This window comes from Polyodon spathula, chromosome 27, assembly GCF_017654505.1.
Source record: "Polyodon spathula isolate WHYD16114869_AA chromosome 27, ASM1765450v1, whole genome shotgun sequence".
Lineage (NCBI taxonomy): Eukaryota > Metazoa > Chordata > Actinopteri > Acipenseriformes > Polyodontidae > Polyodon > Polyodon spathula.
This window is the reverse complement of record NC_054560.1, coordinates 3,655,599-3,677,039: the sequence shown is the minus strand read 5'-3', so window position 1 is coordinate 3,677,039 and position 21,441 is coordinate 3,655,599. Positions and strand designations below refer to the sequence as shown.

General features: G+C 45.9%; 1 protein-coding gene across 2 annotated transcripts; it reads left to right on the top strand.

Moving 5' to 3' along the window:
• Positions 1-1,178: 1,178 nt before the first annotated feature.
• Positions 1,179-21,056, top strand: LOC121301498 (voltage-dependent calcium channel beta subunit-associated regulatory protein-like). 2 transcript variants are annotated; one of them, XM_041230967.1, is made up of 10 exons: positions 1,179-1,367; positions 7,067-7,138; positions 9,403-9,548; positions 10,319-10,380; positions 11,276-11,438; positions 11,825-11,999; positions 12,117-12,269; positions 13,345-13,615; positions 16,502-16,673; positions 17,092-21,056. In XM_041230967.1, exons 2-10 carry the CDS (start codon positions 7,091-7,093, stop codon positions 18,524-18,526), a joined length of 2,625 nt encoding a protein of 874 aa, XP_041086901.1. In that variant the 5' UTR covers positions 1,179-1,367; positions 7,067-7,090; the 3' UTR covers positions 18,527-21,056. The 2 variants fall into 2 exon arrangements, with proteins under 2 accessions (XP_041086901.1, XP_041086900.1); XM_041230966.1 differs by lacking the exon at positions 1,179-1,367 and adding an exon at positions 5,713-5,944.
• Positions 21,057-21,441: the final 385 nt, after the last annotated feature.

Here is a 21,441-nt window from a genome sequence, read left to right as displayed (position 1 = left end):
AATCATATTTCCATTCCTGTGTGATAAGTAAGAATCGCTAATCATAGCCTGGTCGATTTAAACGCAATTTAAACTCCCACACCTGTGGCGTGCAACTAAAGCGATGCCTTGCATATCCCCTTTGTGTTCTGCATTCTGCACACAGCTCTTCCCCGCTCTCATCCTCCCCCCTACGCGGTATCAGTAAAGGTATGAGAATGTGTTGGAGTGGAATAGCTGCGTAGGTGCAGTGACGTCAAAGAGTGCTGACGGTGGTCTATTTCTGACAGCTGTTCGAAGCAGCCCACTGCCCACTTTTCCGCCTTCCTCGGCTTTTCAGCACAAAGACCACAAGGGTTTTATATAGAAAGTCAAACCCCATTTATGTGTGCGAGGAACCGTGGGTGGACGTGACAAGCTCGCTGCGTCAGCAGATGGAGAGTCGATTGATTTATTTGCATGCTTTTGTTACAATATAACAACGTGCCTAAACGTTGTATAGGGTGTCTGTGTGTGGGTGTTTTTTTTTTTTTTTTTTTTTTTAAAGCTATACAGTGCAACAGCTAACATTCATTTAAATACCTCTATCTAATAAAGGTTACCCTTTTTGTTTTACTGGAATGGTTAGTCTAGGCGCTGCCCGGTACCGCCGACATGCAGGGGTCTGCAATGCAACGTCCCAGCGTGGAAAACATATGCTAATAATAATAATTTTGTGCTAATTTGTATGTTAATAATTGCATTAGACGTAAATTTATTGCAATACCACATCTATGCACTAGTGGGCTACTGTATGTTTATTTTCACACCATTTGATTTGTGCATCATTACTGCATTCCGTTTGTGTGTTATATATTTTTCCAAATTTCAACTCATATCAAAGTGACCTGTTTCGTACACAAGCCTACATGTTAGCTATGTACGCGTCAGTTAATATAAAGCGTAGGCTTTGCCACAACGGGTAGGACTACAATAAGAATCGCTGGATAATGGAATCAGCCGCATATTGCAATGAAGAACAGCATTCCTTTGCAGTTCCCCCCACATGAAAGCAACGCGTTGTGTGACCAAAGTGAAGTATGCAGATATGATCTCGGTGAGAGGTGTTCGGCTGTGCCTGCATGCTTGCACAAATGCGTAGTGACTCACGCACAAGCCGCGGAGGTTAATTCTCCCTGTCGGCTCAGATGGAGTCGCCTCCCCGAATCTCCAGGCTTTCCTGAGTCACGAGGTGCATCTCCGACCAGAGTGGGTGTGTCATAAAGCCGAGGGTTTCATTCATAAATCCTTTTAGCTTTTAAATCAAAATTAAGGTGTTGGGAGTAAGGTTGGGTGCCTATTGGCTTCTCGCTAAATACCCCTGCATGGACCAAATGAATTACAATTAGGTGAGTCCTTCAGTTCATTATGCTTTATATGTGTGCAGCTAGGCTAGTCTACTGTTCGTATATACTTTGAAAAATATACCTTATTTTAATTTACACAGTATGGGCAAAAAAAGACTAATGCGTTTGTGAATGAAATGTATTAAAAACAAAATTAAAACAAGTGATTTTTTTTTTTTTTTTTTAATCATATTGGGTATTTAAAGGAGTTCAATGCGACGTAATGAGATTTAAAAAAAAAAAAAAAACAGGCTCTTGCATGGAGGATCTGCTAGATTTAAAAAAAAAACGGAACTGCGCTAACGTCCTTTCTGAGAGCGCGGTAGTAGCTTTTCTATCATTTTTATTGAGCTGTATGGTTTTTTTTTGTTTGTTTTTTTAATGTATTTCCAACAATAATGAAAATACGTGTATCGTTCATTATATAAAAAATAAAAAAAAAAAAAAAAAAAAAAAAAAAAAACCATGAGCAAATCTGCGACTGCACTAGAGGTGTGGAAATGGGTTAATACATTATCGCTGATTTAATGGGACGAGACATCTGTTTAAACACGTAACCTTCACGCCGGAGGAGTTCTTAATTCTGATTGAATATTCTTTACCTGCGGGAGTATTCCTCATACGCGTGAAGGTTTTCAACCTGTTCAGTGATACAGCTAGAATTATACAGCGGTGCATGTGGCCAGGAGCAATACAGCGCAAATGCATTTACAATCCATTGAGTTACTTCTGCATGCTGTGTTCTGTGGGGAATGAACATTGTTTCTCATTAATGCGAAGGCTGTTTTGCAAGCTGTTGGCTAATCGTTATGAACAGTGGATTCTGTTTCCTATGCAGAAATAATAATTATAATAATAATAATGAGTCTTGTTGCTTGTGCATTGACAGTTCCCTGTTTTTTATGGGCCGCTGTACAATTCTACTGCACTCACATTTTTTGTGGAATATAACAGTACCAGAATATAATCAGAACTGTTATGATGTCAACCCGTGTTCACGCTGCAGGGCTGCGTGGCAGGATAGCTCTAGCGGGCCAAGTACTTTTCCTGCAGACGGACAGATGCAGCTCCTCAGCGTGGGCAAACAACCCTTGGGTTGGCCGGTGTCTCCCGAGCTGTGGCTGTAATTTATATGGATTTTGTTTGGACTCGTGGAGTACAGTAGTACGTCTTTACACGGAATAGCAGTGTGCCTTTCCCTGTGCTCATATCACAGGCGATTCGCAGTGTCTTAGCGCGCAATACAGAAATACACAATGCTTTTGTTTGATTCATACACTATTTTTGAGTTATTGCACGTTTGATTAACGAAAACACAATTTGTTTTGCCCGATTTCACACAAGCTCCGGTGTCCTCCCAGCTATACTATACATTTTCCTACATTTAACGTGCTTGATATTCTTTTATGTTTTGGTCTGTGTGGTTCTCTGTGGCTGTTTCTGCTTCGGTTGTTCTCTGCCACGCTAACTATCTAATGCTTCTGAAAAAAAAAAAACACGATTGTGGGAAGGATGCTTTACAAGCGCAGCTTCATCTATGGGCTTCACTGCACAGCACCAGCATGGTAAACAGTAAAACCGGGGTCCTATTGTAAGTGACTCTGCAGCAGCAGCAGTTGCTGATGATGTAGAGTTCACCTCTCTAGTCTCTGCAAGTCGCTTTGGATAAACGTGTCTGCTAAATGATTAATTCATAGTACTGCAGATTTGAATCTGAGATGCAGAGACACTATATGAACAATGCCAGGCTCACTTATGTGTCAGCTATTGATGTGCTGAATTACTGAACTGCACAGAGCAGACCAGGGCTCGCATCAGTCTTTATTTCTTTCATTCAGCTCGGCTGGTTTGAAAGACCAGGTTGATACAATCGAGTGCCACTGCTCCAGCCTTTTCAGCTGAGTTGATATTTTCTTTAAACAACATTTTACAGAAAGATATTTAGTTGCTGTACACATGTAGAGTAATGATTACATAACTTAATTATTAATCAAATTATTAAAGTGCATTCATTTGAATATACATAGATTTATAGTATAGCGCGACATACATTGCACACAACCCCCCCCACAACATATATCTATATATATATATATATATATATATATATATATATATATATATATATATATATATATATATATATATATATATATGTGTGTGTGTGTGTGTGTGTGTTTATTGAGTATGTCACCTTTTATTTCAATAAACAATTTAGCTTCCCCCTGTCTTCCTATACAAGCTCTCCCGTTTTCAGAAAATGAATTAGACATTTCAATTTTGATTTTGGATGAGTGTGAACAGTATTAGGGTCAGGGTCAGGGTCAGGGTCAGAGAGTTCGGTCCTGCTGTAAAGTCAAAGTTGCGGGGTAGACCTTTTCTCAGAATACGCAAGCTTGTGGATAACTTTTCTCTTCCAGTCCAGCTCTGGGTTCATCTTTTCTCTCACGTCAGAAGTCCAGATAGAAGCTAGGGCTGGAGATTGTACAATAGGGGTGGGGTCAAATCTAATTGTCAGATCTGAGGAGGACTGATAGATGTTCTTTATTAGATTGTGCAGCCAGCCTGGCCTCTCATGAGGCAATTACAGTTTACAGGAATTCCTTCTGATGGACAAAAAAACAATAGCTTGCTGGAAATGATTCCACCATTCTGTTTTGCTCTACGCTCTGTCAATTAGGACTTCAGTGATTCAATAAGCTACCCCCGGGTTTGATATATAATAAATACACAGTAAAGCTCCCAGAATGTGATGCTGTCATTTCAGCCCTCGGAAGGAATGAGGATTTTATCACGCTAACAGTGGAAAAACTCTGCAAGATTATTCTCCTGGCTCTTAGCGAATGCAAGTACAAGGTGTTTGAGAAGCGTGCATTGATGGTAATTCCATGCTTCCAGCTTTGAGGGGAAGGAGGAGTTCAGGCTCAGTGTGGCTTACCTAGCCAAGGTACAGTGCTGAAGCTTGGTGCTGGTGTAACAGGGTGGAGGCTGTGTGCAAACCAGCAACCCCACCCACCGCAATGAAGCATCTTAACCAGAGCGCAAAAGAGCCGGGCTCATCTGCATTCGTGGGCTTACAGCTTTCAACCTCATCTCACCAACAGAGGGGGCAGTGCTTCACACAACACTGCCCAGTACCCTGGCACAGAACAAGCCATGGGTAACGAGGCAATACGAACACACTCCTATAGGTGGCACTGCTGAAGCAGTCTCAGTTCCGCATACTCCTCCAATGCGTACACTGTGCACTGTGTAGTATGCTTTAGTAAATCTCTAAGCTTTTCAATGCATACTTATGCTTTAGTATACTTTATTGCATTGTGCTATGCTCTGGGAGAGTTTGGCATGGGAGCGCATATTGCATAGGTAAGCATTGTAAAGAGAGACAAGGTATGGTGAAGCATAAAACAAAACTCGGTTTACTATGATAGATGCATAGTGTAATGCAAGATCGCTCATGGTATCAGTTACTGTCGATTAAAGCTCTGTGCCAGACTGTTTAAGCCAGTCACACATAACAAGGCAGCCCAAGATAATATGGATTTCCACTGAAGGGCAAATGGCTAGGCTTGACTCCCATGGCTCTCACTGGGGACACTGTTAATTCACAGAGTGTCTGTGAGGTCAGCACTGTTTAGGCAATTCCTGGAAAGGTCTATCCTCCAAGCTCATATATCAATGAAATCCTGTCTACAGCCCTGGGAAAGCGTCATGCTGCTGTATTATTGGTGAACAGTCATTGATATTGCAGTGTTTTCTCCTTCCCTGAAACACTAGCTTTCCCAACTCTAGGAATGCTCTTAAAGTCCTAGTCCCTACAGATTCACAATCCCTGTGCCCAGCTTGGCTTCAGTGCCGTTTCTGTTGCTCCCCTTATCATTGCGTGGCTGAAGTAGCTGCAAAACCTCCTTATAAAAAACGATAAAAATTAAACTCTAGCTAGGATATCACATTAACCGCCACTAACTGCAGCTGAGCTGGTGTTACGCTGTTAAAATGGTTTTTATTCCTTTCATGAGAAGAAAACGGTCCCCTTTACTTTTGTACTGACTCCCACGGAGGTCCTGTGGTGTGTAGGAGGGAGGGTGACTCTCCTTGAATCATTGCAATATGTAGGCTGTTTCCTAATGAGACTGTAGTTCTGTATCTGAAGAATGCAACTGGAATTCAAGGAACGGTCACCTGTGAGGTCAGACGACACTTCAGTGGCAAAATAAGACATGCTGGAATGGTCGGGAATCGGGCGTTATGATTGGCTGATGTAATGATGCACAACGGCCAATCAAAGAAAGATCCAATTAATTGAATGTACTAGATAGTAAATGTAAAAGCAGATGCACAGTGCCACTGTGGTACCATTCTGTCTCTGCACTGCCACTGCATATCATTTGGATAAAAAAAAGGCCAGGCAAATCTTTTGCAAAGGGTAATGAGTTTGCTGCCGGTAATAGGGAGAGATCTCTGCAGACAGAGCTTGCCTGCACTTCACTCTGCTCAGCACATTACATCCATCAGGAGCAGGCAGGATGCAGGGAGAGGTGTGGATCTTTGAAGAAGCACAGTGCACAGCCTTGAACAGGGTAAGGGCCCACAGCATGGGCAAAAGGCATTAGAGGGGTGTGGGGTCCAATGAAAACAGATTACAGGCATTTCAGCAGCACTGAATATCTGCAGAGCTGGATTCATGCTATTGGTGTTAGGTGTACGATGGGCAGCAAGCTGCTGTGTTGTATATGAGCACACAGCTATGACAAGCTCGGAAGTGACTGCTTTGGGGATTATCAGGTCAGAAATGTTCCATAGGGTGTTTTGATCAGCGACGGTTAGGGATGAGGTGGGAACTGTGTTGCTGTGGCTACATTTAAAGTTAATTTTGTTTCTCCAGGGAATGCTTTCATGGACTGAAATGTGTAGAGACCGAGGGTTTGATTTTGTGATGCCGTCACAAGCCATAAAAACTGTTTGAATCTGCTTTTGTGTATTTACCCTGATCGCTAAGTTTAGGTGTATGGGTGGAGGTGCAAGGCTAGGCTGGGATGCATTGTGAGTGTGTGTTTCAGTGAGTGTGTGTTTCAGTGAGTCTGTGTGTTTCAGTGAGTCTGTGTTTCAGTGAGACTGTGTTTCAGTGAGTCTGTGTGTTTCAGTGAGTCTGTGTGTTTCAGTGAGTCTGTGTGTTTCAGTGTGTTTCAGTGAGTCTGTGTGTTTCAGTGTGTTTCAGTGAGTCTGTGTGTTTCAGTGAGTCTGTGTTTCAGTGAGTCTGTGTTTCAGTGAGTCTGTGTGTTTCAGTGAGTCTGTGTGTTTCAGTGAGTCTGTGTTTCAGTGAGTCTGTGTGTTTCAATGAGTCTGTGTGTTTCAGTGTGTGTGTTTCAGTGAGTCTGTGTGTTTCAGTGAGTGTGTGTGTTTCAATGAGTCTGTGTGTTTCAGTGAGTGTGTGTGTTTCAATGAGTCTGTGTGTTTCAGTGAGTCTGTGTGTTTCAGTGAGTGTGTTTCAGTGAGTCTGTGTGTTTCAGTGAGTCTGTGTTTCAGTGAGTCTGTGTGTTTCAATGAGTCTGTGTGTTTCAGTGAGTCTGTGTTTCAGTGAGTCTGTGTGTTTCAATGAGTCTGTGTTTCAGTGAGTCTGTGTTTCAGTGAGTCTGTGTTTCAGTGAGTCTGTGTTTGGAGCTGCTGTTTCACGAACGTCCCTTGTTTTTTTTCTCTCCAAGGGAACCCTCGAGCTCGCCTCGACAATGAGCAATGAGTTACCTGGATGGAAATACCGAACAGAAAACACGACCGTGAGTACAGCTTGAATCACTGCTACTAGGACTGTGCTGATACCCGCACTCACACCCAGAACTGCTTTAAGAAGTATTTATTAAATAAATCCATTCATTCATGTGCTGACTTCAAAACAAGAAAAGCTGTCCTTCCCTCAGCTTTGCAATTGAGTACCACTCAAAGGCAATTAACATCCGCAAACTGCTGTAAAAATGTCAGGGAGCTGGATTAGAACATTCCTTTCCCAGCCCTAATTGATAACGGATTACACAGACAGTTGGTGGGACCCAGTCTCTTTGGATACTCCCGCAGATAGATGCTGAAATAAGAGAGACTATATAAAAGGAAGGCTTTGAGGTGTGCGCAGGAGGTGAGGCTCTGCGTGCGTTTGAAAGGTGATGGGAAGAGAGCCAAAATAAATTCACACCGCCCCCCGGCTCAGCTGCGAACCCAACTAGCAGAGTGCTAATGAGACAGACGGCAATTGAAAGGATTGCACAGATAAAATTAGCTTAAGCCTTTGATCTCGATAAAGAAAGCCCCCCCCCCCCCCCCCCCTTTTTGTTTCTAGCCCAGTCTGTTTTTGCCATATGGACTCCTCCGCACTGCAGACCAGCCCTCTCTCCCCCAGAAAGCACACACAAGGATAAAATCCTATCTCTAAACAATGTATAAATACTGGATTGTACGTTCTAGGATAATTAGATTTAGCCCCACCCATGCTCAAAACACTTTTTTCTTTAACCTTGTGAGAAAAAACTAGAACACCCAATGAGGCTCCTGTGGATCCCAGTGGATCAGCAGCAGCTACATGGCTGACAACTCATTCCATACGCCCTCCAGAGATGGGAATGAGACTCCCATTGCATAGCAGTTTGATTCAGCCCTGGTTTTACTGTGAGTTTAATAAGACACACCTGAGCTTGTTACCAATACACTGTTGCTACACAAGCTTATAGTAAAACCTGGAATGAGTGAAACTGCTGTGCAATAGGAGTCTCATTCCCATCCCTAAAATTTTAAATCAGTTTGTGTGAATTCCATGGAGTTGAAGTTGGACTGCCATAACTTAAAAAAAAAAAAAATCTGTTCATTATAAATAGATACATAGATAAGAAACTTAACACAGTACAATTATACACACAGTGACTGAAGGTTCTATTCTAAAAAAAAATGTGGTCTAAATATATCATGGATAAGTGTTAGAAATCTTTTGAATATATGACAGTATTGGGTCAGGGGTGCCATGTGTTCCATTGTTTATAAGAGAGAATCGCATATCGCATTTATAGCTGGCAAAAATACATTTGGTGTATGAAATTGAGGTGCAAAACGTATCATGAAGAAACTGAATCCAGACACGCTAAATCATTACAGCATTAGTGTGCCAGATCTTCCTCAGCAGCTTCTAATTTTAGATGGCTACACCCTTAGAATCACTAAGCTTGTATGCGTTTCTTTGAAAAAGGAAACCTTATCTTTCTCATGAGTGCCAGTAATTATCTCGCTCTAAAATGCATATTGCAGTTACTTATTTTAGAAATACCTTATAGGCGGCTGTAAAGAAGTGTATTTGATTATGTAGGATTCACAGATTTCTGTGGGGGTTACTGCAGGGTCTTGATAACAAGCCTTATACACACACACTCACACAAAATTAGCCCTCTAGACAACAGCTATCCAAAATGTAAGAGAGAGAATAAAAAATAAATTAATTTCTGCCAGATGGGAGGGTCTATTGTGGCCAGTGAGTGAAGCAGAAAACTAATCTTTGCAGAATGAATCACTTTGTAAGTTGATTTATTTTTACAATAGACCCTTCAGCGCTCTCCTCTCTCTCTCTCTCTCTCTCTCTCTCTCTCTCTCTCTCTCTCTCTCTCTCTCCAACCCCATCCCCCATCCTTACGCTAACACTAATCCTAGCCCTAACCCTAACTCTAATATGCCAAACCTCACCCTAGCCCTAATTATTATTTTTCTTTGCCTGGCTTTGAGTTTGACTGGATAAATGCGTGCACTGAACACTCAACAGCCGTCTTCATTTCATTCAAACCATGAGACCATGTGTCCTTTCAACCCTGCCTGCCCCACTTAGTCTGAATAACTGTAGAGTAGGTAATACTGGCAGGGTTGAAGCGTCACACTCAAATGGTTTGAATTGAACTAGGAAGACTGTTCCTGTCCCATTATAAGGACATTTCAATACAGAGTTTGAGCCATGCTTTACCGTCTTTTAACCACTGTGTGGTACTGACCCGAGCCCTGGTGTTGTGTTTGACAGGACGTTCCTAAGGACCCCGGGAAGCAGGATGGCTATGTCTTATTGCTCGTCCTGTTGTCCATCTTCATCGGGGGGATGGTGGTCCTGCTGTCAGGCCTGCTGATTATCTGCCGTCACTGCTGCAAGGGGGGCCGTAGGTACTCCAGGTAACCTTACCTGTCTCACAGCACAGAACCTCAACTCTTCAAGAGTCATACATGGGTGCAATCCTTTAAAAACTGTAAATTTCACATGCTCTCACAAACTCTCACCCTCGCACACTCCCCCCCCCCCCCCCCCCCCCCCCCCCCCCCTCCTCCATCACTCTCCGCTACATCCAAAGCTCAGAGGTGGCTCTGCAGTCTGTCAGGCAGCGACTCTTTTAATGCAGACTAATAAAAATGATGATAGGAATTCCGTTTTATAGCGGGTGTCAGTCGCGGTGATTCATCATTCACTGTGGCAGACTCAGATGTGGAGATTGTGCTCTTAAAGAGCCAGCCTGAGTCTCTGCCTGGTTTTAGTTGGGTGAGGTTGCAAGAAAAATAAAACAACAAGAGAGGATGCAAAGCAGTCCGACCTACTAATAACAGTGACATTGCAAAAGTCTACCAGAAGCCATAATAGTAGTATTTCTTGTTAGATTTCGAAGTGTCAATTTTTGTTTATTTTTGTCAGTTTTTCATTAAGCATATAGAAAACTACAAAGCAGTGTGTAATTCAATGTGTTACCGTAACATTATTCAGCAGGTTTCATTCGACTTTATAAGTTCATTCTATAGGGTGATGCAAAACATTTGCCATAGCTGTATCCCACATGCTGTTTAGGAAAACTTCATTGGGAGCCACACAAGATTTGTTCTTGTGTTAAAAGGTAACGGCTGTGCCCTGCTGTCCTCTGATCTGTGAGTGATGGCTCCCTGTTGTCTATTCCCAGGGCCAGTGATGATCCTGAGAAAACAAACACCACCTACCTGGAGGACTCCCAGCCAGCACAGGGTAAGCACAGAGAGAGGTCCGAGCCGCTATCATCACTGTGTCCCAGGCTAGCAGCGCAGAGCTGGGTCCTCGTTCATCAGGGTGTACCAGACTAGCAGCGCAGAGCCGGGTCCTCGTCTCTTGTGTAATTGTATAATATTGTGTACAATTCTGGCTGTGCAAACTGTGTGAAACAATGCCTCTTATAATAACAGATACCCTACATGTAACAGTCACTTACTGTACTGGAGTTTTGACAAACCCTTGATTGGTTGCTGATTTCTTATATATGATTTATAACGAATCCAATCAAATCTCTACTCATGTATACGCAGCGATGCTCCCTTGCTGTCTGCTTGCTGCATTCTTCCACAGCTTAGCCCTGTGTGCACACTTTGCCTGGAAGTTTGATTGAAAAGCACTATTAACACAGTGCAATCTGAAAGAAAAGGCATGTCGATGCTACCTTTGATCCTCAGAACCCGAGCCAGTTCAGGTGCAGCAGTGTAGCAGAAAAACAAATGTCTCTTCTCCGAGTTTCTGCATCTCCAAATCAAAAAGGCGATCTAATAGGAGCATGACAGGCGGCGTGGAGAGGAGTCTGTCACCAGTCTTCCACCTGGCAGCTCAGAGGCAAAACAGACAAGGTGACAAAAATAGAGGGTGAAGCAAAAAGAACGATACAACATATCATGTAAAGAAGGTATCACGATTCAGCAATACACAATGAATCGCTGCACCCCTACCTTTTATGCATTGAATGAATCTCTCTCTCCCTCTCTTTCTCTCTCTCTCTCTCTCTCTCTCCTCTCTCTCTCTCTCTCTCTCTCTCTCTCTCTCTCTCTCTCTCTCTCTCTCTCTCTCTCTCTCTCTCTCTCTCTCTCTCTCTCTCTCTCTCTCTCTCTCTCTCTCTCAGATATCACCATCAGAGTGGACGAGTCCGACTGCCTGTCCTCCTCCAGTTACCATGACATCGAGACTGACCGCTTCCTGTCCACGTGTTCCATGGGTCGTCGCGTGTCCTTCAATGAGGCGGCTCTCTTCAACCACAGCAAAAAGACGGAGGAGAAGGGCCGCAGGTCAGCGAGCGCTCCAGAGAAAAATGAGCGTTTGAGACGCCGCCCCTTATCAAACTACTGTATTTTCTAATAATTCATTAATTAATAAAAAAAAAATCAAACCTAGGGGAGCATAGGGGGAATCTGCAAAATTACAGCGCAGATCACTCCCCAAAGAATGCTCATTTTACTCCCAGAAAAAAAGATGAATGTGAATGAGGCTCGGCTTAATGGATCCTGGGCTTAGACCCGATTCTTCAGCACCACGTTTAGATGGGACCCGTATTTGGCATTACAGTCTTCAGTAAGCAGTGCTTGGCTGCAGTGTGAGCGCATGGCGCTCCCTGAGCCCAGAGCCAGCTCTCTCAGCTCCTCTGCTCTCCTCTCCTCTCCTCTCCCCCGCGCAGGTACACCCTGACCGAGGGCGATTTCCACCACCTGAAGAATGCGCGTCTGATCCACCTCAACATCCCGCCGCCCGCGCTCAAGATCGTCACCATCCACGAGTGCGAGTCCAGCGAGAACAACAGCATCGCCATGGCGGCGCGGCCAGCTTCCAAATCCAGCCTTTCCATATTCCAGGTGAGCAGGGCGGGGTACACAGGATACGGCGCTACTCCAGTGATGCTGGTGCGTTTTATCATTCCAGGTTATGCCATTTCACCCCTGCCCTCTCTCTGTCACTCTACTCTGCTTCAGCCCCCGATGTGTGCGCTGCCCCAGACGGCTCTGACCAGCCTCTCTCTCAGCTCCAGCTCGGCGCTGCCAGGTGACACCTTCAACTCCACTGTGGACACCAGCTTCATGGAGAGCGTCCCAGTGCCCCGGAGTGAGCAGACAGCAGGCAGCACGGTCAGACTCTTCACTGGGGCTTTGCTGGCTCTCGTTGCTTACTGGAAACAGAGACAAAAAGAGATAAAAAAAAATTCAAGAAAGAATTAAAGATAGGAAGGAAGTGCGAAATTCACTTTCTCGTTGTATCTTAATTTATCTGATTGTACAAGCAAAAGTTGTCTCAGTTTTGTTGTGTGGGTCACTTTGGACTGGTTATGGTTTTAGCGTTTTTAGCTCGGAGGTCGAGACACACTCTGACCCCACATCAGATTTTATATAGCCATTATAAGAGCCATGGCCATCTCAATGCACTTTACATGTAGAAAAGGTTAAAGAAATAACATGTGATTTAAAAGCAAGCATCAAGCTGGACACCCTGCTGGCAGCCAGACCTGGGGTCTTGGCGCACAGCAGCTGAAAGCTGTCGCCCGGGGTGCGAAGCTTATTAGCCGCGTTTGTAAATGTTTCTGCTGGAGTTATAACTTACTCTGTAATTCCTTATTAGTACAATCAAGTATTTCTGAAGCGTTAATAAAGGTGAAGCTGCCACTGTTGAGGAGCTGTGTGGACCTCGCAGCACAAAACTCCAGCAAAGCCACCGGCCCTCGGACTGTCATGACCATATGGCGAGAGCCCATAGTGATTGTAGTTTGATCTCATCCAGGGCTGGGTTGTAAACTGTTTTCTGTTTCTGGAGATAATCTGATTTAAAAAAATGAGTAGCACAGAGTTTATGACATTACAGTACGATTGCTCTGCTTAACTATTTAAAATATATTTTAAAAAATGAACTGAACTCAACCTCAGATGTGCGGTGCGAGGCAAAACCAAGTTGTCACATCATATTAAAATATCTTCTGATGCCGCAGGGAGGAAGGATGGATTGTGGAGGGGTGGAGGGGGGGGGGGGGGTTCATTGGAAGGTTATTTTTATTTTTGCCCACCAGGATTCTCTGCAGGAGACGCCTGTGTACGTGTGTGTGTGCCAGGCTGCCTCTCTCCCAGCTGCGGGCAAGTCTGTCAAAAGACTTCAACGCCCCATCGCCCCCCCCGCTGCGTCTTGTTTTTAAGCATGGGTCTGTGTCCTGTGCAGATGGATGTTTTCCGAGGCAGTGCTCGGAATGGCGGCAGTCCGGTGAGCTCCGTGGCCGGGTCAGCAGCGGTGACAGTGGAAGGGGCTGGCACTGCGGACTCCGCACTCCCCTCCTCTTCTTCGGCAGGCACTGGTGGTGGGCAGGGTACTGTGCTGCAGTTCTTTACCAAGCTGCACCGCCACGCCAGCCTGGAGAGAGCCAGCCCCTACTTCAAGGTCAAGAAGTGGAAGCTTGACGGCAACCAGAGAGCTTCCAGCCTCGACACCAGAGGTGAGCAGCCTGGGAGGAAAAGGGGCTGGGGAGGGAGAGGGACTGGGAGAGAAAGAGGGGTTGGTGGAGGGAAGAGACTGGGGAGGAATAGGGGTTGGGGGAGGGAGAGAGGCTGGGCTTTTTTGTTATAAGAAAAAAGCATACAATCTCATTCTTTTTGTAAAAGAAAATAAAATAAAACGAGAAGGTATTTTATTTTGTGTATTAAATGGAAGTGATGTGAAGCCTCTTGTGTTTTATTTGTTAACAGTGCGATTTAAACAGAAACTGTATTCCCTGATTCGGGCTCTGCTCTGTGTGTGTGTGTGTGTGTGTGTGTGTGTGTGTGTGTGTGTGTGTGTGTGTGTGTGTGTGTGTGTGTGTGTGTGTGTGTGTGTGTGTGTGTGTGTGTGCGTGTGTGTGTGTGGAGTTTAAGGGTAGTTTAAGGGTTCTTGGAAACAGTAAAAAGTTGATGGAATTTTAATGAGGGTTAATTGAGCGGAGGGAGAGAGCAGGCAGGAGGGAAAGAAGGAATCAAAGCCAGTCAGATTCTCCAATAGCACCTGAGTTCATTAGCTGTGAAAAAGGCTCACGAATTCCAAGTAAAAGATCCCGTCTCTTTAAATAGGAGACACAAGGATCAGGGGGCTGAGGGCTGAGCCACAGCAGATCAATGCCATTAATAGTGATTTATGGCCAATTACCCTTAAAGCAGTACAATAAAGTGTCAATTCCTGTTTCATGTGATCAGTAATGTGGCACTTTTGGCTGACTGGTGCTATATCAGGCAGGGTCACAACAACCCGCTTCCTCGGAGCCCTAATGATGCTATCATCAGACAGTGAGATGGATGATGTGCTCGCGCTGAAAGGGTTGTCACTCTTCCCAGGCTGCTTTACTGGATTTTGATCTGCGTGTCACTGGAGAGTTTTTGCAAAGGCACTGCACTGGCATAAGGATTTGCAGAACTGCTGCGTGCGTTGAAAGATGGTGTTCTTCACTCTTCCATCCTCCCGGTCGCTCAGCCCTAACTGTTGTGCCATGCTGCTTACCTCCCAGTTCCTTAACGCTAACCGCTGCGCCACGCTGCTTACCTCCCAGTTCCTTAACGCTAACCGCTGTGCCACGCTGCATACCTCCCAGTTCCTTAACGCTAACCGCTGCGCCACGCTGCATACCTCCCAGTTCCTTAACGCTAACCGCTGCGCCACGCTGCATACCTCCCAGTTCCTTAACGCTAACCGCTGCGCCACGCTGCATACCTCCCAGTTCCTTAACGCTAACCGCTGCGCCACGCTGCTTACCTCCCAGTTCCTTAACGCTAACCGCTGTGCCACGCTGCATACCTCCCAGTTCCTTAATGCTAACCGCTGCGCCACGCTGCATACCTCCCAGTTCCTGCTAACCGCTGCGCCACGCTGCATACCTCCCAGTTCCTTAACGCTAACCGCTGCGCCACGCTGCATACCTCCCAGTTCCTTAACGCTAACCGCTGCGCCACGCTGCATACCTCCCAGTTCCTTAATGCTAACCGCTGCGCCACGCTGCATACCTCCCAGTTCCTTAACGCTAACCGCTGCGCCACGCTGCATACCTCCCAGTTCCTTAACGCTAACCGCTGCGCCACGCTGCTTACCTCCCAGTTCCTTAACGCTAACCGCTGCGCCACGCTGCTTACCTCCCAGTTCCTTAACGCTAACCGCTGCGCCACGCTGCATACCTCCCAGTTCCTTAACGCTAACCGCTGCGCCACGCTGCATACCTCCCAGTTCCTTAACGCTAACCGCTGCGCCACGCTGCTTACCTCCCAGTTCCTTAACGCTAACCGCTGCGCCACGCTGCTTACCTCCCAGTTCCTTAACGCTAACCGCTGTGCCACGCTGCATACCTCCCAGTTCCTTAACGCTAACCGCTGCGCCACGCTGCATACCTCCCAGTTCCTTAACGCTAACCACTGCGCCACGCTGCATACCTCCCAGTTCCTTAACGCTAACCGCTGTGCCACGTTGCATACCTCCCTGTCGCTCAGCTCTAACTGCTATGCCAATGCATGTGTAATTAGTAAGAATGTGATTATTTAAATCAAGATACAGCAGGTGAGCAATATCAATAGATTAAGAATAATAATGTTCTACCTTTTAAGATGCATACAGATTTTCTGAAGTCAGCCCCATCCCCTCAGTGTCTCTTGATCTGGTGTTTCACTTTAGAGTATGCATTAATAAAACAGATCCTTACCAGTAAGCACTCTGCAGATGTTACACTATCTGAGGTCTATAAACATGATATTGATCACCATTGCCACTGAACTTGCAGTGCAAGCTATAAAATATGAATCACGCTTGGTTTCCAAGGGAACAGGGGGAAAATAATACCCGAGCGTCTGAGTGCATATCAACGACAGCATACAGGAACAGCGGAACTACAAAATGTTTCGAAATTACTAAGGATTACGTTTCTGCAGAACCTCAGGGTGTTACAGTATGTAATGGTTGCATTGGTTTGCAGGGCTGCAGACAGGTCAATGATTGCATGAAGGCACTGCAGAGAGAAACTGAACTAAACTCACTGTGTGTTAAGCCTCTCTGGTTGACAAAGCTAACCCTAACCAATAATTTAAGCGCAGAAAACAGGACTAGAGGAAACTGTTGGAAATTAGGTGTAGATTTAGGAGGGTAGGATTCTTGGCAAGGGTATGGAATGGGTTTAAGGCTGAATCACTGAGATCTTTTAGGCTCGACTTGACAAAGTTCTGAGATCAGTCAGCTACTTCAGCTTGACGAGCACCGATGGTCCGACTGCCCTCCTCTCTCTCATTTAGTTTCTTATATTCTTACGATCAAATTAAACAAGACACTGAATTCATTTTGCAGACCTGAAGTTCTGGATGTGTTTCCCCCTCCTCAGGATCTCCAAGGAGACGTCAGTTCCAGCGGCAGAGGGCCGCGAGCGAGAACATGGACCAGCAGGAACGGGATGCGCACCACATCGATATCATCCAGTACATCGCCCGCAACGACGACGTGGCATTCTGCCCCACCCCAGCCTCTACCTTCCTGCCACCACCCTCCCTCGGCAGGTATCTTTAATACCCTCTACATTCATTCGCACCACATCGCCTGCAGCTGTCCATCGTTTGCACCATTCTGAGGACTCATCCAGGAGTTAGCGGTAGAGATGCATGCTTCTTCAGCTGTATACAGGCTTGGGTGCAGTAATTGCATATCACGATATCACCCATCTGTTCACGTCGCCCCCAAGAAGGCATCGTAAAAAGTAATTAACGGGTGGCAATCATCAATTCCACTCACAGCACATTATTTCATCATGAACAGATGCAGTTGACCCATAAAGCATTAGCAACCGAGAGAGTGCAGTCAGATGCACTTATAGGTCCCCTAATGCTTTATAAACTCTGTTTCATGTGCATGTGTGTGTATTTATTCACTGGTCTGGTTTCATCTTTGTTTCTAAAGCCAGTAATTTGCTTCTTGCAGGTTAGAGGCAGCAGAGGCGGAGGTGGAGGTGGTGGCAGGCAGCAGTGGAGGAGTCACACTGCCCCCAGAGGAAGGCGAGAGTAGCTGCGGGCAGGAGAGCTCAGAGCATCACACCCTCTACAGGGATATCTGGAACCTGCGGGCCTCGCTGGAACAGTACGCCTCATCGGACCAGAGCAGCAACGACAAGGACTCTGTGCGCAGCGAAACGGAGAGCGTGTGCTCGCTGGGAGGGGGGGAGAGGGGCCCAGGGTTGCTGCCCAGCTACCCGTCTCAGGACATCGGAGACGAGCTGGAGGGGGAAGCCGAGCGGCCAGGCGGCGGGGTGTTCGGAAAAGAGGGGTCCGCCACGGGCAAGGCCAAGCAGGGCAGCGTGGACTCGGAGCGGAGCAGCGACGGGGAATCGGGGAACCGCAAGCTCCTGCAGATGGACAGTGGCTACGCCTCCATCGAGGCCCCCTCCCGCCCCCCGGAGGAACTCCGGCTCTTTGGGGCGGCCGGGGGCACCAGGGAGAAAACGGCGTCTGAAAAGAGGCGCTTCTTCACCAGCTCTGGCCGCAAGGGCACCGTGTGCGAGAGCGTCGAGGAGCACCTCTTCGATGAGGAGCTGGAAGGGGCTAGCCTAGAAGTGGAAAGCCCGGTGGGGTGGTCTCCATACGGGGAGATGTTCCAGGAACACCCCCCTCACCACCTGGTCCTCCGCCAGCGGGACTACAGCATCGACGAGAAGACAGACGCCCTCTTCCACGAGTTCCTGCGCCACGACCCCCAGTTCGACCACCCCGAGTCCCCCCTGCGTTCGAAGCACCGCTCTCGGGTGCACCTGCGCAAGCAGTGGCAGCGGACCAAGCAGTACAGCGACCCTGGGGTGCGCTTCCCCCCCTCCTTTGAGAGGCACCGCACCCCCCTGCGGAGGGGGGACAGCGTCAACTACCCGCTGGACACCCGCTACCACAGCACCCTGCCGCGGATAGTCAGCACAGCCGACGAGGAGTCCAGCGACGGGGCAGCCAGCGCCGAGCCGGCAAAGACTGCTGCGCTGGAGGAGAAAACCAGCCCCAGCGGCAGCCGGACAATCAAGGAAGAGGAAGAGTCCCTTCTTCTCAGTCCTCCTCTATCTCCTGGTGTGATATCGGAGCACCCTGAGCTTCCCAAAGACTCGAATCAGGCTCCCGTCAGCGCTGGTGGAAACAGAGGCAGCGGGGGCAGTCACTTCCACAGCCCCTTTTCAGAGCCCCCCCCGGAGGACCGTCCTCCTTCACCGCTTCAGCCCCCCGGCACGGGCTACGGGCCCCAGACCATCTCAGCCGAGCTGACGGACAAACTCAGCGCGAGCCTGGATGACCGGTTCTACACCAGCCTCCGACGGGCCAAAGAGAGTCCCGACTGTGTGGTGACCATCACTCACGCCTCTCCTGACCACAGCCCAGTGTAGCGTGCTTCCTCCTGCTTCCTGCTTTATTTATTTATTTATTCATTTATTTTTAATAATCCCCGTGGACGGTGTGCTTGGGAGGGTTTAGTTTATGGAGACAAAAAAAAAAAAAAAATTCAGACAACCATTGTGTCTAAAAAGCCCTTCCTCCTCAAAGAATACCAAACAGGGTTTGATCCGCACGGCCGGCGGGATGAAGTAACACTGAAAAGAAACTAGACAGCATCAGACAGAAAGATCTTTTTAGCGTTCCTGGGAACACTGGTAATTACTAACGGTTTGGCAGAATGTTAAAAAGAGAATTTTTAAAATTTCTCTTAAAGGGAAAGCCAAATACGATTTATTATTGGCCCATCATCGGGGTCTAGGTTAAAAGGGTTTAGGAAACACCGGTCTAAAGGGGTCATTACAAGGTGGAATATGCGTGTTTTAAATAGGGAAGGGACTTGCCGGTTATTATTAGATTATGTTTTAAATTAAACGTCTTCATTTATCTTGATGCGTCCTCCTTTTTGTATAGTGTACATAAATCGCTGAGCAAATGAAGTTTAAAAAAAAAAAACCTGTTCATCTTGTTTTGCTAAGAAGAGCAGTTTTAAAACAAGTAACGGACGATGTAACATGCCTGGTATGGAACCATGTCTTATTTCCATGACAACAGCAGCTCTGTTGATCATTCTGGTGCCAAAATCTGTCCCTGCTCCAGCCTCCGTCTCCCTTGCAGTGAATTGTATATTTTTTACCTACCTGTACTGGTTAAAATCGCGTTTACAAAATAAACTTTGTGAGGAATTCTCAAACTGCTCCGTCACTGTCGCTACGTATCTGCGCGAGTGAGCGTCCCTTTGCAATCCTCTGACACCTGATGCAAATGAATTGCGGCAGTTTTTGGTTCCGTATTGTTGATCTGGGACCAACGCTAATGCACACACCGACCAAGCAACCCTCACTCCTGCCCAGCCTGGCTCATGATTGCACATGCCTTGAATTGACGTGTGCTATTTAGTTAGTTCAACTTCTTTTAAATTGGTAAGGTTTGTACGTTTGCTGCTACTAGCTCTTACTTTAGTGTAATCATCATCATCAGCAGCAGCAGCTGAAAAAAAAAACCAACAGCCATAACGCCTGTAAATCGGCTCTCTTTTGGAGATGTGATTCCAGTTGTAGTTCAAGAGAGAGACAGGGAGAGAGAGAGGGATTGGAGACACACCGCTGGCTCAGCCAAGAACGTTGCAACTACTATAGCAATGAGACCAGCATTAAACAGTTTAATATTAGTCAGGAGACATGCTCGTCACTAGCAGCATCTTCTTCTGAATTCTGATAGTTGGATAATCTTCCTCGGGACCAGTGATTTGCATAGTAGACCGTCCTAAAGCACATGCTGCAGAAAAAACTTTCAAAGCCATGCAGTGTCAGGCAACTGCTTTCTCAACTCAAAAGCGATATCGTGTTGTTGCTTGAACTCTTTGCATGAGGGTTAATTAAAAGAAAAAAAAAAAAAACAGCCCCACATTTCTGATCAAAAAAGTAGCTTTGCCAAGGTCTTTTCAAGGCTGTACAATCAGACAGCTTTCAGGCAAGCTGTCCAGCAGTCTTTCTGCAGCTTGGTGAAAACCATATTTGAAATGACCCCCTTCAGTTAACACTTCACACACAGCAAACGTTGCAAAGAAGCAATCTGCTTTCCAGCACACTTCCTTTCCTTCTCTAGCACTACAACAGCTGTGTAAAAAAAAAAAAAGAGAAAGACAAAAACAAAGGACCCCCGGAGCAGTTAGAAACGCTTTCTTCCTCGCATGGGTGGGCGTACCAAATGAGAGAAGGGGTACCTCTTAATATGAGCACAAGTTATCGTGCCAAGTCAGTCAGTTGGTTAGCATAGGATCATTCTGTGTATGTGCAATTAGCACATAATAACCCTTCAGGTACACAAGGAATTGAGCGATTATTGAAACGGTTTCTTCCTTAAATACATCTGAGAACGATTCAAGTATCACGAGGAGGAAGCTGACACATTGCAACGCTAGTAAGGTTGGCTTCCTTTATTTGTAGGGCACACCTGTCCCTCGTACCTTAAAGGGTTAATATGTTAGGTTGTTTTTTTTACTTATACAAAAGTGTAATATTGCCAAGATTGTATTTTGAATTGAAAGTATTGCCTCTTATTTTAATTCTATATTCAAGAGGCTCAGTTTGTATCTTTTAACAAATTCTAATAAAATAGCATTATCCACTAGAGTAGCCAGTCAAGGCCATTGTTATGCATAGTACCTGCATGTCTGAAAACGTTTTTAACTGGAGAATTCCTTGAAGACTGCAACCGTTATTGATGCAAATTTCTTTTTTTAGACAAAGAGTAAAAAGAAAAAAAAACACAAAGCTATTTTAGTATTTTCTAATTTATTTATTGGCCGACTAATGGATTTCATGTCAAGTGTGTTTCCATTTTTGAGATCACTGGTGTACCGCTGCTTGTGAAGCTGAATGCTTGTTTCCAGTGAAGTTTCATTAAATGAGCTGCACCTTCTCCAAAGGCTCCTGCTTTGATTTGTTGTTTTGGTTGCTCCCTGCACAATGGAAATGCAAATGCTTGTATTATGATAAACACTACACATTTTACACTGTCTTCCTTTAATGTGTGAAGGCCGCTGTTATCAGGACCTAAAATGGCACAGAATCTACAAGGTGTTGGAAGGAGTCTGGATGTGAATGCATTCAGATTAATAATTTAGAGCTAAACCTTGGGGGGGGGGGGGGGGGTCATGATTCAAGCTCATCTGAGACATTCTCAATTGGATTGAAATCCTGGGAAGGTATTTGACCAGTACAGCTTTCATCTTGCTTTCTGGAGTCATCAGTTAGTCAGGTCCTAATAAAGTGGCCAGTAGGTGTCATTTTAGGTTATTTTAATT